This window comes from Chelonoidis abingdonii, chromosome 21, assembly GCF_003597395.2.
Source record: "Chelonoidis abingdonii isolate Lonesome George chromosome 21, CheloAbing_2.0, whole genome shotgun sequence".
NCBI lineage: Eukaryota > Metazoa > Chordata > Testudines > Testudinidae > Chelonoidis > Chelonoidis abingdonii.
Genome location: NC_133789.1, coordinates 3,079,346 through 3,096,374, shown reverse-complemented (window position 1 = coordinate 3,096,374; position 17,029 = coordinate 3,079,346). Strand labels below are relative to the sequence as shown.

The 17,029-nt window shown below is 49.6% G+C and overlaps 1 protein-coding gene across 1 annotated transcript; it reads left to right on the top strand.

The window, feature by feature from the left end:
* The first annotated feature begins 657 nt into the window (after nt 1-657).
* MSL1 (MSL complex subunit 1) lies at nt 658-15,737 on the top strand. Its single transcript, XM_032788949.2, is given in 12 exon segments — nt 658-766; nt 768-933; nt 936-986; nt 989-1,060; nt 1,063-1,391; nt 4,477-4,700; nt 6,487-6,869; nt 9,735-9,799; nt 10,308-10,375; nt 11,693-11,817; nt 11,963-12,035; nt 12,988-15,737. Coding segments are annotated over 12 exon segments (1,704 nt in total). The 5' UTR covers nt 658-709; the 3' UTR covers nt 13,079-15,737.
* Nucleotides 15,738-17,029: the final 1,292 nt, after the last annotated feature.

The window sequence follows — 17,029 nt, the reverse complement described above, 5'->3', positions numbered from 1 at the left end:
AGCGGGGGCACCGGGGGGACCCGGGATCCGGCCCCTCCCAGCGGGGGGCAGCCGGGGGGGACCGGGATCCGGGCCCCTCCCAGCGGGGGACCCCGGGATTCCGGGCCCCTCGCCAGGCGGGGGCAACCGGGGGGACCCGGATCCGGCCCCTCCCAGCGGGGGACCCACCGGGGTGGGACCCCGGATCCGGCCCCCTCCCAGCGGGGGGGGGACCCCGGATCCGGCCCATCCAGCGGGGGGGGGACCCGGGATCCGGCCCGCGGGGCACCGGGGGGGGACCCCGGCGACTCCGCCCCTCCAGCGGGGGCACCGGGGGGGGGGACCCGGAATCCGGCCCCAGCGGGGGGCACCGGGGCGGGGGACCGGGATCCGGCCCCTCCCAGCAGGGGCCCTGGGGCGGGACCGGGACCCACCCCGCCGGCCCGCAGTATCCGCCCCCGCAGCAGGGGGGCTCCAGCCCGGGCCGCGGAGGCTGCCTTGGTCCGCCCCCCCCCGGGGAGCCCCCGGCCGGGCCTGCGCCCCTGGGGCGGGGATGGAGCCCGCGGGAGGCCGCCCGCTAAGCCCGGCTCCCCCGCCGCATGGACAGCGCCGTCCGCCCGGCCCGCGCGGCCTGGTCCGCCGCCTGCCCAGGGGGCGCCGGGCTTGGTAGCGACCGGGGCCTCGTCCCGCACGGGCAGGCCTGGGCCGGGAGAGGCGCCGAGGCCGCACCATGACCATGAGATCCACCGTCTTCAAGGCGGCCGCGGCCACGGCGCTGAACGCGGAACAGGCTGGACTACGAGAGGGCCGGGGCTGCCGCTGGAGCCGGGCCCGAGGCCCCGGAGCCGGACGGGGAGGCCGCCCCGCTCCCCCGCCAGCCGCGCCCCGCAAGCCCCAAGGAGCCGCCCCCGCTGGGGGGACACAAGGGCGCGGCGGGGCGGGGCGGCGGCGGTGGGCGGCGGGGCCGGCGGCGGCCGGGGCGGGGCCCGGGCAGCAGGAGGAGAGCTGGGCGGCCTGGTGCCCCTGCCCGCCGCCCGGCCAAGCACCAAGCAGGCCGGCGTGGGGGATGCCAGCAGGCGCCAAGTACGGCGGTGCTGCCGGACAACACCGGCCTCCCAGGGGCGGCGAAGGAGCAAGGGCTGCCCGGTCGCGGCCGGGCGCGCCGCCCCCCGGCCGGCCCGCCGGCCTCGGCCACCGCGGAGCCGGGCCAGCCGCCTCCCGCCGCGGCCTCGGAGAGCAAGTGGAAGAGCGGCGTGCGGAAGAGCCCCATGGGGGCCGGCGGGGGCTCCTCGAACCAGGCGGCCTGCCTCAAGCAGATCCTCCTGCTCCAGCTGGACCTGATCGAGCAGCAGCAGCAGCAGCTGCAGGCCAAGGAGAAGGAGATCGAGGAGCTCAAGGCCGAGAGGGACACGGTACGTGAGGGGTTAATGGGGAAGGGGAGCGGGCCGGGAGACAAGGGGTTAATGGGGGAGGGACACGGCACCCGAGGGGTTAATGGGCAAGAGGAGCCCTGTGACGAAGGGGTTAATAGGCAAAGCGGCGCGCAGGAGTCAAGGGGTTAACGGGCGGGGGGGGTGCGGGCACCCGGCACCCGAAGGGTTAATGGCCAAGAGGGGCGTCGTAACCAAAGGGTTAACGGGCAGGGGGGCTAGTAACTGTCGATGAGTGGGGGGAGGGGCATGGCAACCAAAGGGTTAACGTGCCTCCGGGACTGTGGGAAGGGCCGTGGTATGTTAAGGGTTAAAGGGCCGGGGTTGCTATAGGACTGAGATGAGACACGGCCAGGGCGAGGAAAGGGTTAATTTAAAGGAGCCCATCGGGGATTGTGATCGGATTAAGGCTGGAGCGATATCGTTTGTGAAGGGTTAAATTAAAGGGGCCCGGCATGGGGCGCCCACATAGGCTTGGCACGGAGGAGAATGGAGGTAGCAGAAGTAAAACAGGGCTGCAGCGAGCCATCTGGGTGGCAGGGCGGGAGAGCACAGAGGGCCCTTTAATTGCTGCCGTTTTAATTACTACAAATGGATAACACGCTCCCCCCCCCCCTTCCCAGAGCAAATTCTTTCCCTCCTCTTTGCTCCTCTCCAGGGAGCCTCCCACTCCCCCCCCTTGTGCTATAACGAGACCAGCCTCGGTTCCTCCTCCTCCTCCTTTAAATGTTTCACACGTACTGAGGCAATGTACAGAAACAACAACCTGGCCAGTGTCCAGGCTAGGATGCTGCTGACCCGCTGTGCTGATAGGAGCATGGAAGCCTGGCCCCCTTGCAGAGCTGTACTAATGCAGGGTTTGCTCTTTAGTCAGATGCACGTCTGAGGGGGAAGGTTAATTGTGAAGCAGTGGAACACCCCCCGCCCCCCCAAGATAGCCTGGAGATATTCATGGGGCACAGGGGAATAGATTTGAAAAGCCCCACTGGATCAGAACCAAATGAATATTTGTTAGCTTTTTCCCTGCAAACAGGAGTTATTTAAAACTATCCAATTTGGTGCAGATTTCACAGGGCAAACCCATAAATAGTTCTCCATTCCCTCAAAATGTCACAGAGTCTATTGGCCTCACTATCCTGTCCATAGTCTGCATGTCTGCAGCAACCTAAAAATAAATTTCTTCCCAGTTCCTATAATTGTCTCCCTGCAGGAACGGTGTTCTGGTTTTGTTTTTTGCAAAAATCTTCATTGGATCTTTGCACATCCAATGAGTGGGGGATTATTTTCCTTGCTTTCCAAAGGAATGGCACGAGCCAGCAGGCTGTATTTTACTGGCATGTGCTGACTGCAAGGTGGGATAGGGTCTGAGGTGCCAGGCACTGTCAAAACATACCCTGGTGTTGCTCTGAGTAAAGTGAACCAACATGGAGGTAGCAGCTGCTGTACTGCAGTCAAAGGGTGTGATGGGAGTTTTGACACGTGGGATTCTCCTGTGAGGGTTTAAAAAAAAATCAAGGAAATAGAGCACACAAGCCATGTGTGATAAGCCTGTGAGTCAAACAGAGACAAGCACATTTGAGTTAGTTCTCTCTGGCCCTCGAGTCTCTTCTGCTGTCTGCAGATGCATAATCAGTTCTAGAGGCTGTCCCATAATTGCAGTACCTAGGCAAAGCAGGGATTCAATTAAGGACGCCACTGCATTTGTTTTCTCTCTTGTAATGAAGCTGATAAAAACTTGAAGGGAGGGAAAGCTTAAAATTCATTTTCTTGGTGCATTGTGTCCATATGATTCAATTCTGTGGGACTGTGTGAAGGTTAAAGGTGTCGTCCTCTCTTTCTCTCACATGCACACACATCCAGCCTGATTTGGGACTGCAGGACCCACTGAAAGTCACTGTAGTTTGTGTCTATCTCACTTAACAGGTGCTTTTTAAAAGCACCTGGATGAAGAGGTGGTTCTCTGGAGTGCATTTCCTACACAATTATAGAGCTGTCTGAATTATAAATCCCTACTGCATTTTAATCAGAAGCTTTGGTAAGCTTCTTTCTTTTCTTTTTTTTAAATCTATTTTACATTGATATTCTTCAGACCCAATTACAAATTACATGGCCTAGTTGAATGTGGAGGTGATGCGCAAACTTTGAGAGCACCCAAAACTGCACCGTATCTGTCAGTTGAAACGATTTGTAGCCATTTGTTCCCTCCTTGGATCATCGGATGGAGTTGGTTGGGGAACGAGGGGAAGCAATAAGTCAAATTACAAGTGAATATTTTATGGAGTTTTGAATGCAAAAATGTGGTGGTTTTGGAGCTGTGATGTCCAGGCTTCTTGTGGGTAAATAGAACAGGTAAAAATTTTAAAAGTGCCCAAGTCCCATTGAAAATCAATAGAATTGAGGCTCTAGAGTTACTTAGGTGCTTCTGAAAATTTGACCCTAAACACTTTCTCATTTGTAAAGGTCTCTTATTACAACCCTGTTTCTTCTGTCCTTCTCCCCATGTAGCTGTCCCTGATATCTCCCCTCTGTAGCTTTGGGAGGGGAGTTGAATGATTTAAGCCAAATTGTGCTGTGCCTTAGTGAGTCTGAAATATTAAATCAACCTGAAGCTGTAATTTTCACTCTAAAGTGAGAGGTGTGGCCTCAGGATTTCCAACTTTATAATTGGGATCAGAAATGTGTCTTGAGCGTTTCTAATTCATCTGATCACTCCACAGCCATCTTCCCAGCTTCTAGAGGTGAAGTTCATACTGGTCATTTTCCTTGACACCTGCGTTGAGAGAACCATGGGGGTACAGCCTGAGCCGAATGACAATACTGTAATGAAGTCTCTTTGGAACTTCTTCCTCTCTGTGATGTCTTGTTATCTGTACAGTTTGGAGAAAGACTGTAATTGTAGCTAAGAGGTGGTGGACAGCAAGGCACAAATACCAGAACAGGTGTGGTGTGAATAAAATAAGTCAGGGTGTCTTTTTATTTGTTTCAGTCAAACTGGACTCGGTGTAATTCTTCTCTGATGAACGCTTGCCAGCGAAAGTATAAGTGTTGGCCTTTGTTCCTCTTTCAGCTCCTAGCTCGGATTGAGCGCATGGAAAGGAGGATGCAGCTAGTGAAGAAGGATAATGAGAGAGAGAAACACAGGATTTTTCAAGGGTATGACACCGAAGAGAAGACTGAATCAGAAGCATCCGAGAAACTACAGATTGAATGTCAGCAGGATCTCTTGGACACGTCCCAGTCCCTGCCTCCTAAACACTTCTCGTATGGAAGAAATGGAAAAGGACATAAAAGGTACAGGACCCCTTCACGACCTTACTCTTCGTAAGGGCTTGCCATGCATCAGTGGGGCCTGTGTGTGTGTACGCATCTGCTGTCAGTCACATCACTTGTATAAAAGCTCATCGGAGCTGCCAGCTTTAATGCTATTTCTCCTACACTAACTCCTGTAGCTTTTCATTTAACGGTGTGACTGGCACGTACCAAGAAGCCTGACAAATAAGACACTGGCCTGTTGGGTGACCTTGGGCAAGTTGTGTCTGTGCTCTGTGCCTCAGTTTCCTCATCTGTAAAATGGGGAGAATGAGCCCAACCTGCTTTCTAAAGTGCTGTAAGATCTACTGTTGAAAAGCGCTAAAGAAGAGCTAGGTGTTAACATGCATGTTCGAATACCAAGCAGCAAGTACCGTCCATATTAGATGCAGAACAAAGAATATGCCTGGATTTTGTAAGTCGGGGGTAACTTAGGACAGCCCACTTGTGGATTTGCTCCTTTGAGTTATCTGAGTAATGTTAGCTTGAAATAAAAGGCATTTTTCCATCCCGAGGAGATGACAAGGAGTGAGTTCGCCTCCTTTACCGAGTGGGTTTGCCCATTTCTTGTCCAAAAAGTTTGTAACTTTCTGTGGCAATGTTTTTTTTGGGTCACTCATTGCTCCCAAGTTCACATTTATGTCCCAAAAATGCCCTTCTTTTTTTTAAGAGGAGACTGGCACCTTGAAAATCGGATTTTTCTCTCTCTCAAACTTGCCTGCTGCTAAGTAACTTTTCTTGTTCTCCCCTCCCCCAACTTGTTAACTTGTGCATTTGACAGTTTAACTCTATTCTTAATGGTCTGTTTCACTTATCTGGTGCACTAACATGAGTACATTCTAGTTTAGTATGTGTAGGTTTTTAGACTGTGTTCGTCACCACAGTATCTGAGCGCCTAAGGCAAGGAGGGGAAACTGAGGCACAGAGGTGAAGTGACTTGCCCAAGGTTGCACAGCATTTCAGTGGCAGAGCCTGGAACAGAATCCAGGTCTCCTGGCTCCCAGACCAAGGTCTTAGCCACTAGACCACCCTGTCTCTCATCACTCATGGATTGATCAGGGGAAGCTCACAAGCATGCTCTTCCTCAGGCCCTGCGAGAGGGTGTTTGCTATACCATCAAAGCTGAGCCTAATGAAGGAGCAGGCAGGTGTGTATGGGAAGGGAGTGGGGAGGAGGCATTTGTTTGATGTTGCTCTTGAGGGGTCCACCCAAAGACCCTTCTAGTTATCAAGGGAATAGGGAAATCCTGCACTTGTCTTTTTAAGACACACTTTCTTTTTTTTTTTTTTTTTTAAGGGTGCTAACTCAAAAAAATAGATGAGTGACCCTCTCACCAGTTGGGAGTGTCCCTTTAACCCAGGTCTGGCAATGTGCGAGTAGCACTCACTGTGCAGCTTTTCCCAGTTATCCATGTCTCTGGAATCTGGATTGCTGTATTGCAGCACACTGGGTAAGGGGCTGCCATTGGTGGGTGCGTAGCACGCTGTGCCGTACCAGGGTGAAAGCAGTAGCCTCAGGGAGCACAACACACCAGTCTTCTGGAAATAAAACCCCTCAGCCTTCGGTTGCCTCTCTTACAGACTCTGCTGCCTCATCTCTGCAAAGGGACGTGTGTTTGGACTACACCAGTGTAAATCTATGGTTCTGGAACAACTAGCATTAGCTTTATGGCACACACGGTACAAATACAGACACTGAGAAAATGAGCAGGCTGCTCTCACGATAGGCTAGCTGAATATGCTGCTAACCTCTCTCCCTTCTTTAACAGGAAGTCGGCATTTGGAAGTGCAGAGAGGAAGACACCAGTTAAAAAGCTGGTGGCTGAATTTTCAAAAGTCAAGAGTAAAACTCTGAAACACTCTCCAGTGAAAGAGGAGTCGAGTAGCTCTTTATCCGAAACTGTTTGCAAACGTGAACTGAGGAGTCAAGAGACTCCAGAAAAAGCCAGATCGCTAGTGGACACTCCCTTAAAACCATCCACCCCATTGAAAAGTCCCAATGCCCACTCCAGGGATAAAAGTTTCCCCAGCGAGACAGAAGATCTGCCGTACCTTTCAACCACCGAAATGTACTTGTGTCGTTGGCATCAACCTCCCCCATCACCGTTGCCGTTACGAGAGCCCTCGCCAAAGAAGGAGGAGACTGTAGCAAGTAAGCGATAATAAACTTGCTCGTAGCTGCATAGTGGTCGGTCTGACACACGTGCTTGCCACCTGAAGTGTTGCCCTCGTACCGAACAGATGCCCGGCAAACGTGAAAATAGGTGGAATTGCCAGAAAGCTGTGCTCTGTCATTCCCCGATTGCTGGAGGTGCTGGCTAGTAACAAACTAGCAGGCGTGGAAGGAGAGCTAAAGCCCCAGTTGGGTTCTGTGAGCCCGAGAGTGGCTCTGTCTGTATTTTGCATAGTGCTTACGCGACCCGGTGAAGGCAAAGTGCATCTCAGGATGTAGATTGTCCCTGGTTTTGTTTTCACTAAAAAAACCCAAACACTCTTCAGCTCTGAGACCTTGAATGTGACAGTTGTGTAAAGGGGCCTTCGCTCTGGCCTTGTCCACGCTGGGATTTCTCCCTGAAAAGCTCCCCCCATTACTGCCCTGCCCACGTGTTCAGCTCCCGCAGGAAAGCTGATGGGCACCAGGCACTGATAGCTGCTGGCATCTTAATCGCCATGTTTTCTAGGCCTTCTCTGAGCAGCGCTGACCAGTGCAATGGCAACAGAAGCCAGCAGTTGGAAGAGCCTTGTCTACACTAGGGCTCACAGCAGGATGTTTATGGGAGGAATGGCTAGTGCAAGCCACACCTCTGACTGCAAGGTGAACTCCCTTCTTCCTTGCCCTCACGGTCATGCTGGCGCAGTCGACACATCGAGTTGCTGCCTCTTGATGGCTGGGCAGGCAGAAGGAATCTCTTGGTGATCCACATGATCCCTGGTACAGAAACCAGTCGGGGGTGTCAAAGTGAACTCCCTTGGGCCCCCTGCTCGCTGATCCCCCTTCCTTTAGTTTCCAGCCATCTTCTGCAGCTGCACAGAAGCGTTCTGTCTGCTGCTCAGGAAAGTGAACTAAGATCTCACAATCCCAGCCTGCTTTGCTCTTGGCAGGCAATATACGTACAGCTCTCCTCAGAGCCGTTGTCTAGAGGAGGTCTGGGAGCAGTGGGGTCTGCTGCCCAGCGAGGTGCGTGGACAGGCAATGCTTGTGAGCAAGGCAGCTGCTCTTGCCCCATGACTTGGGGAGGGGGAGGGGTGTTTTCTAATGTATTTTACCTGGACTCTGCCACCCCCCAAGTGTTCTCTGCCTTTCCATCACTTCAAAATTCAAATCCTTCGTCAGTAATGTCTCCGGAACCTGTCTCTTGCCTGTTGGAGGGTAAGGTGGCCTGTGGCCAGACCAGACATTCCCACAAGCTGGATTAGTGAGCAAATCGAAGTCTAGTCTACTGTTGGCATTGGCAGTAGCTGCTGGTCAAGCGTGACAAACTTGTGTGGCATCTCCCGTCTGTCCTGAAACAAGAAATAACCAGACACCTGCTAGTGTGAAGTGACCTTGAGGATCTGATTTCAGTGCACAGAAGTCAGGAAGCACGAGTTGATCATCCATGCTTTGAACTCACCCTGTGCTGAGGCAGGCCTGGGGGCTGACGTGCACTGACCTACAAGGCAGAGATGATTTGAACAAGGCCAGTTCACGGGGCTGCCTTTTAAGCCTCTTTGTTTACATGGCAACGTCCATGCCGGTTTCTGGGAAATTGGGAAGCAGCTTGCTGTTTGTCGCTGAGGAATTGTCTCTTGGTTGTCCTGTGGTGGTGGTGAATTTCACAGAATTCTGCCACTTGTGAAAATCAGGACAACGGACCAGTGGGGATTTGTAAGGAGAAGGGATTAATGTGAGGCCTACTTTTTTCCCCATGTTCTCTTGCCTCTAAATCTTGTTGAGTGTCTAACCGCCAAAAACTGGGTTAGCTCTGTGGAAATACTTCAGGATCCCAGGGTTGAGATCTGTTTGAAAGCTCTCCTGGCAAAGTGGCAAAGATTGGGGGTGTCTTGGGAGAGGGCTAGTCCCTGATTCTGCAGCAGGGATAGAACGGGTCACGACGTAAATACTCTTCAGGCAAATAAGCTGAAAAACCACTTCCCTCATTTTCTCTCTTACCTGCCAAGTTCTGAGTCCAGGTGCCCCGGTTCCCTAGCAACAACAAGCTGCTTTGATGATAAAATAACCCTGATATGTAAAGAGAAAGGAGTCTCCCTGAACAATGGCCCTTAAAGAGTAAGCAGCAGTACTTAGAGAGGCCTCTGAGTTTGCACGTGCACCTCGTTTCGCCTTGGATGTGGAAAACACAAACCCTAATAAATGTGCATGCATGACATAGAAGGCTGGGTTGAGGTCAGCTGAACATCTTGCCCCTATTCTTGCCTCCTTTCTAAACACAGCTCCCCTGATCCTTTTAAACAGCGACCAAGCATGGTTTTATTGACGGGTTTTCTCCCCACACGAATTTATGGTGCTTGGGGTTAGCATGTTAAAAAAGGAACAGATTTGGCACGAAATTATGTTCGAAACTCTCTAGTCTAAGCACATGCGTTGTACCAAACTGATCCCTTCTTTTTAATACAGTTGTTTGGTTTCTCTTAAAGGTGAACTTTGTTCCTGGATCACTGGGGATCTGACGTGTTATGCTCAGAGCAGGCTACATAAATCAAGCTTGTAAATGGTAGTACATATATTGCAGGCTAAGATCTAATGAACTCTTCCTTGCAGTAAGGAAGCTGAGTTTCCATTTATAGCAGATTGACGGTGAGTTGCTCTTTTTGTACAGAAGCATCTGTGCAGAACAGAGGGCCGTGTTTTCTAGTGATTTCAGCAGGGAACTGGGAATCAGGATTCCTGGGTTCTGTTCCCAGCTCTGGGCGAGTCGTGTAGTAACTGGATGAAATTCTGTGCCCTTTGTTGTATATTAGGTCCCTACTGGCGTGTGAAAAATTGACCCATGTTAATTCTTGTTCCCTTCCGCAGTTCCTTCGTGGAGGGACCATGCTGTGGAGCCCCTGAGAGACTCAAATCCTTCAGATCTCTTGGAGGTACATAGTCAATTAATGGTTTTGGTGAAGGAGACCAAAGAGAATAAATCGCTGTGGGCCTGCATATGTACAACTTGTAGATGTAACAAAAATACCCATTTTACCATTGATCCAGCGGTCGGTTTTAAAGCTCGAACTTCCAGCTTGTGTCTGCGGGGCCGTTAGTACGGTTTGATCAGTAGGGACGTACTAGTTTTCCTACCTGGGCCAGGAATCTCCTACCTTTACATGAGCAGCCTCCTTGCCAAGCTGATATTAAATAATGGTAAAACCTTGGAAACTCTTGACTATTATTAAACTGTTTGAGTCAATAATTACTGTAGTTTTACAACTGGGTGTGGCCGCTGAGAGGTGACTCACCACAGAACCTGGATTTGGATTTGTAACTCTACGGTCACTCTGCAGCCCTTCCCTCCGTTGCAGGGAAAGTGGATTGCAGCAGATGAATGAACAAGCACATGCCCCTTGTGGGGGAGGAGAGGCCTAACATCTGCTCTTATCTTCCCAGAATCTAGACGACAGTGTATTTGCCAAAAGGCACGCGAAGCTGGAGCTGGATGAGAAGAGAAGGAAAAGGTAAGGGCAAAAATTCTCCTAGCCTGAATATCACAGTAGTGGCTTTTGCAGCCTCTGGCACTCCAGGGCTTCTCTAAAAATGAGTGAGACTCAGACATGCAAGTGAGACTCAGACATGCTCCGACAAGTGAAGAGGAAGGATGCCAGGTAATAGAAGTTTGTGGAGCAGGAGCTTTTTGTTCTAGTTCTTAGTGTGTTTCTCTTAATTTAAACTCGCCTCCTCCTCTGTTCAGTCAATGTAGGGTGCAGGGAAGAGCCCAAGAGTGACCTGGGGCTGGCAAACATGCCTAATGATGAGAGACTAGTGGAATTTGGTCTATTTAGCTTATCAGAGGGATGGTTGAGAGATGAGACTTGAACGTGGTCTTCAGATTACTTCCACTCCCTCTCTCTGAGGGGCTTTAGCCAGGCAGGCAGACGCTGAGCTAGATCCAGTCCTTGGAATTTGAAGTTAAAAGCAAAATTCAAGCTGAGAATGAGCTGCAGGTTTTTAGAGGGGGTAATTGAACCATCAGAGCAGCTTTCGGGGATGTTGTTAAATTCTCCAACACTTGGAGTCTTTAAATCAAGACGGGGGGAGGGGGGGCGGTCTTTCTCAAAGATGCGCTTGTGGAACCACAAGTTATTGAGCTTAATGCAGGAACTGCTGAGTAAAATACTCTGGCTGTCTGGCTAGATGATCAGAAAGGTCCCTCCTCGCCTTTCCATCTGTGAATTCTGTGTTTGTAACGACAATCATTAGCAATGTGGGATCATAGATACACCTCTACCTCGATGTAACGCTGTCCTTGGGAACCAAAAAATCTTACCGCGTTCTATCGAACTTGCTTTGATCTGCCCTAGTGCGCAGCCCCGCCCACTGAAGCGCTGCTTTACCGCGTTCTATCTGAATTCGTGTTATACTGGGTCGCGTTATATCGAGGTACAGGTGTATTAGAGCTGGACTAGACCCCGTAGGTCGTCTAGTGCAGCCCCCCTGGCCAGTATATTGATTCTTCCCTGTATTGTACTCAGAAGCCAGCTTGGCCGTCTCCTGTTCATGCACCAGCATCTGTGTCAGCAGGAAACTTGCATGGATCTGAAAACAGAAAAAACTTGCAGGAGGAGAAGCCCTTGCATGCTACTTGGTGTGCATCTGTTCTCCAGTATCTCTGCCCTAGAATAATGATAGTGGCTGCAGATGGAGCAGATACCTAGTCACGAGGCCTAATAAGTGGACGTTAGGGAAGTGCTCTATGGCCATCCATCCGAGGAGCTCAAAGAACTACCAAGTATTGTTTACTGAATAAGGGTTTTTAACTGTTTTACGTTTTCCAGGTGGGATATTCAGAGGATCAGGGAACAAAGAATTCTACAGCGACTGCAGCTCAGAATGTATAAAAAGAAAGGAATCCAGGAATCTGAGCCTGAAGTTACCTCATTTTTCCCTGAGCCAGATGATGGTGAGTTCCTTATCGGACAGGTTAGGGGGAAGGGGGTGGGGAGCATTTGCTCTAAATCAGCCAGTCTGTAGCTTTGACCTAGCCATGCGCACCAATCAGCTGTGCAGCTGAGTAACGTTCTTCCGTTGTGTTTTTCTCCTGATAGTTGAAAGCTTGCTGATTACCCCCTACTTGCCTGTTGTAGCATTTGGCCGACCATTACCAAAACTAACTCCACAGTAAGTATTGCTCATTTGTACATTTCAGACAGGGCTCCTCTAAAAGTGAATCCAGCAAGGGAGCTGGATCATGCATGTGGAAGTGGCGTTCAGTAGGACACACACACAGCCGCCATGCTAGTCTCTAAACAGCCCTGAAACAGTCATTCAGGATGGGCAGTAGCTCAGTTACATTGATTGGATGTGTACTCGGCTTCAGTGGAGTGGGAAGCCAAGTGACACCCCAGTGGTGAACGTCTGTAGGCAGCGTGCGGTCAGTCCTCGAGTACGGTGCTGTGTGTGGCCAGATCGGCACAGAACTGAGTGTGGCTGGCCTAGTGCAGCATTGAATGTGGAGGATGCGGTCAATTCCCAGCTCCCCAGACAGAGGGTAGATGGTTGTGCTGGAGGAGAGGGGCCCAAAGGACGTCTTGTAGGAACAGTTGCTCTGATTCCCAGGCCTTTCCTCCGAGACCGACAAGACTGCTCCCACCCCACCATGAGGCTTTAGAATCAATAGTGCAGAATCAACCACCGTATGGGAGCAGGATGCCCTTCGCAGGCCTGCAATACTTCCACATGGAATAACAATAGAAGGGCAGGCGCTTTGGTAGTCATGCTGAAGGCTAGTCCTGTTCAGATTTGCACCCTCATCTGAGGGGGACGGCAGTGGGCCCTGAAGGGTAGAGCACTGGATGAGGACTCGGAAGACCTAGGGTCTAGTCCTGCCTCTTCCAATGGCTGGGTGACCTTGGGCAAATCACTGCACTTCTCTAGGCTTCCCTTTGCATCAGTCAATTTCAAAGCACTTTACAAAGATTAATCATAATTAGAGTTTGTTTGTTTATTATAATTATTGTTTTGGGGGGGGGTGCGGGCAGTAATTCAGCTACACTGTCTCATTCAAAACAAACCTCCTGTTCTGAACTGGGTGTTCTCATCATGGACCAAAGCCTTTTTCTCTGTCTGACAGGAACTTTGAGCTGCCATGGCTGGACGAACGAAGCCGCTGTCGACTGGAGGTGCAGAAGAAGCAGACGCCTCACCGAACGTGCAGAAAGTAGCTGCGCGGGTAGCGTTGCGATGGGCATAGCGTGCCATTGGCAACGGGTGGCGAGGAACTGTTTGTTGTTCGGTCCCGTGAATCTTTATCCTCATGGATATTCTTATTCACTGATGGTTTTCTCCAGGCCTCTGTATTTTTCCTGTTTTTCACAAAAACTCTTTACCTGGCTGATTAACTGTGGTTTATTTATTTCTCCCCCCTCCCGCTTTCCTGATCAGCAAGTTCTTGGGCTTTGTGCTGGCACAGCAGGGCTGGAAGCTCAGACCCCTTTTGCTCTCTGCCTAAGCTTCATCAGCTGCTGTGGCCACTACACTTCATAAGAGGCCTTGTGAAGGTTGGGAAGCCTAAAAACAGGCCTGCCTTGCGACCTGTCCCATCTGCAAGTCCCCGGGGGTGGTGCCTGTGTGTGTTGGCTCAGTGTGTGGTGCCCGTCATCTTTGTGAAGCTGATGTTTGTTTTCTTGGAAAGACATTCAGCAGCGAGAGTTGGTGGATGGAACCTGCAGGCAGAGTTAGGCCAAGCTTGTCACTCTGTCACTTGGAAACTCTGTGGTGAAAAGAACCCAGCTAAGAGGAGAGTAGATTTGGCTGCGACTTCCTCTTGCCTGACAGGTCAGGCTTCTAGTATGGTGCCTGTGTTATGCTAGGTAGGGTTGCTTTTTTGTTTTTAAATAATGGGTGAAACTAACTTCATGAATACCCTGAGAAAGGCTGGCAGATGGTTCTGAACGTGCTGTGTCTCACTGAGTGCGGCTGGATTGAGCACCGCATCTCATTGTCGCCACAAGACGCATCTGGCTAGTTACCTGTGTCAGAAATTGGTTAGCTGCGCATGTTCTGTAGTGAGACTGCCCTCGAATGCCAGTGTGGAAATGCTTCTGCAGATGAGACTGTTTGCCAGCAGCTATGCCATGTTCTAGATGGATGGGGGTGAAGGGTTTTTTAAACATTTTTTGTTTGTGAAAACAGAATTCGAGACGCACAATTGTGGTTCCTTTTTATTTAAATGTTTAAGGACAGCACTGGCTGGCAAACCATTTGTATCTTGTAAAACGCTTGGATTGGCTAGAGAAACTTAGAACAGGACCTATGCTCTAGCTCTAGTAATTTGCTTCCTTTATGAAATGAGCCTTCGTTGCTGTACTACACTAATGGGTGATGCCAAACGCTCTGCTGTAGGTATAACTAGTACTGAAGTCTTGAGCCGAGGTGTCAAATTCGGACAACACATTCTCAATCGCCTTTCAGGCTTCACCATGGACTGGAGTGAAAGCAGGAATGTTTGGTCTCTAAAGACAGAACGCCTGTTCCTCCTGTTCACAATGCTTGCCTGTCTGATTGCTCCGCAGTCATTGTCCCACCTGGTAGCTCCTCCTCCCAACCGCACCCCTAACTTCATTTCCGAAGATGTTAGTGGGCCAGGGAAGAAATGATCCCCTCTGCTTGGTCCTTTTGCGTTTGTAGTCTCGTTTGAGGCCAGCGATCTTCTCTCCTTGCTTTGGTTCATACAGCTATAAATAGCAATGCACAAATACAAAACCTGGTGGGTTTTTCTTTTTTTTCCCCCAGAGCTGGGGTTCTTATGCAATTTGGAAGAGAGGCTGATTCTCATGACACAGCAGTGGGTTGTGCTAGGGTTCCTACAGTAATGGTGTTTGAACCCCACAAAAAAGGGGAAAATCTCTAGAAGATGGGCCCTGATACCACACAAACTGTATAATTAGGGCTGGGCACTGCATTTTTTTTTTTTTTAAATAAGGCTGTTCTTGGGTGTCCTGCTTTTGCATGATAGCGTGTGTCCTTAATGGATTTCTGTGCAATTAGGAGCCAAAATGTTAAATGGGCAAATATTAGCTTGAGCCTTGTTTCTTTCCTTGATGTTGTCTCTTCCAGGTCTGCATCGAGTGGGTTTTGCATTCTGGTTATACCCTGCATTAGTGGCTTTTCAGGGGTCAGAACTCTCCTGAGTCCCAGTGACAGCCAGCTCTGAGAGGTATCTGCTGGTAGCTGCCTGGCCTCCCACTGGCCTCGCTCCCAGTGCAAAGCTGGTTTTTAAACTCTTCTTCCTGCTGCCATCCAGAAAGGCAGCCAGGTTTTATAAATGATCCTCTTTAATACACAGCGATCCAGCAGTCATCAGCTACAGATGGGAGTGGGAGGGGGGGTGGGCCGGCTGGGAGTAGGGAAGTACAAAGTTAAATTTTCAGTAAGTTAGTGTGGAAAAATAGTCTTATTTCTCCCAATATGGGGTACAACACTGTGAAATTCAATCTGCAACGGAAGGCCCTGCAAGTCCCTATTAGAACCGTTCTTTGGTTTAAAACCTTGCTTTCTTTAACCAAGTTTAAGCTAGTGTAAAAATAAAATCTTAAAAAAAAATAAAAATGAAAGCTTGTCTGTATTCTTCAGCCTCGTTTTATGGCCATTTGACACATAGTTGTCTGTAATGCATACTTTTGATACCATTTCTAATGTGTAAAATCGGTCGTCTTGTAAATATCTTATAAAAAAAAAAAAAGTTCCGTTGTAAATAAAAACTATTGTGGCTGTTAATTTTTTGAATTTCTGTTTCAGTTTGTTAGAATTAACAGTGTTAATGGGGAGTATTAAACAATTCTGCCTGTATGTTTAAAAATTTAAACAAATCAAATTTTTTTTTTTTTTTTTTTTTTTTTACAATAAAATAGAAAAAAAAAAGTACGTTTTGTGGTCACATTTGTCTCAAACCCTTACACATCTCGTTTGGAAATGTTCTCAGACCCAATTAAAAATCTAGCCTGCTTCTCTCTGGCATGCTTGGTGCCTCCCATGGAAATGAGTTTACCGTTTTAGAAATGTCAGCTGCTGCCAGAGCTGGCTTAGAACTATATGGACTGGAAGAACCGTCTATCCTTGAGGCCTTGTCTCTTTCTCTCTTTTGGCAGTAGTAGAAATTACATTAAGGATCTTTCCTCTGAAAGGTTGAAGTCCTAACCCGTTAGCCATCAATTCCATAGCCAAATATGTGGGACCCACTGTTCAAATGTACAAAAAAAATTAAAAGTATTTCCCGAGACTGTTTGTAGTCTGACTCCAATTTGCTCTGAAAGGCTTCTGCCAGAATGTGCTTTGGCTCTTTAAAAACTGCAATGCAGATTGCCCCTTGGTCTGGGTCAGTGCGCGGTGAGTGCTGACTGGCCTGTTGCCAAATGCTAGTTTAATAAATTCTGTAGGGAACAATAATTCTGGAGGCTCATACACAGGCACTTGCTCCCGATTAATTTTTTGTTGTTCTCTTTAAAAGTCTTTCAGCAAGTGGGTGGATGAAAAGGCAAAGATAGTCGCTGCTGTTCCTAGATAACAGCTGAACAGGGGGTGTACCTCAAGTGCTAGAATACCAAATGCTGGAAGAGACAGATGTACTATTGTGGAATATGTGAAGAATCACCTCACTTTACAGAGGGTGAACAAGTGTGTTAGGTAGATAATGGTGCAGAGAATGTGTGGTCAACGTGCCTGTTGTCTGTTTCCAGTGAAGGCAAGTGACACACTTTATCATTGTTGGTGCCCGTCACCTCACCTCTCTGTGTCTCTGTTTCTTTCTTTATACAATGTGGATGATTAATTCCCTACTGCCCCCCACTTAGTCCCAAAGGCCCAGATACTCAAGAATAGCTGGGAGTTCAGCTCCCTCTCATTTCAGTAAGCACCTAGATACTTTTGAACTCCTACTGAGTTTAGGCTCCTACCTTCTTAAGAGGAATGGGGCCAGAGTTCCCAGCACTTCACCCTAAGGCAGGCTTCCTTCACTTTCCTTGCTGGAAAATGATATATAGGAGAATGTGAGGAGCGTGAACTGGAGCTACCCCTGGGAAAACTTAGGTGCATGTGTGGTTGTGCAGCGTCCTGCAGGAAGGGGGGTGTGTGTGTGTGTAGTTGTCAGTGTCTCCATCTATAAAATGAGCATAAAG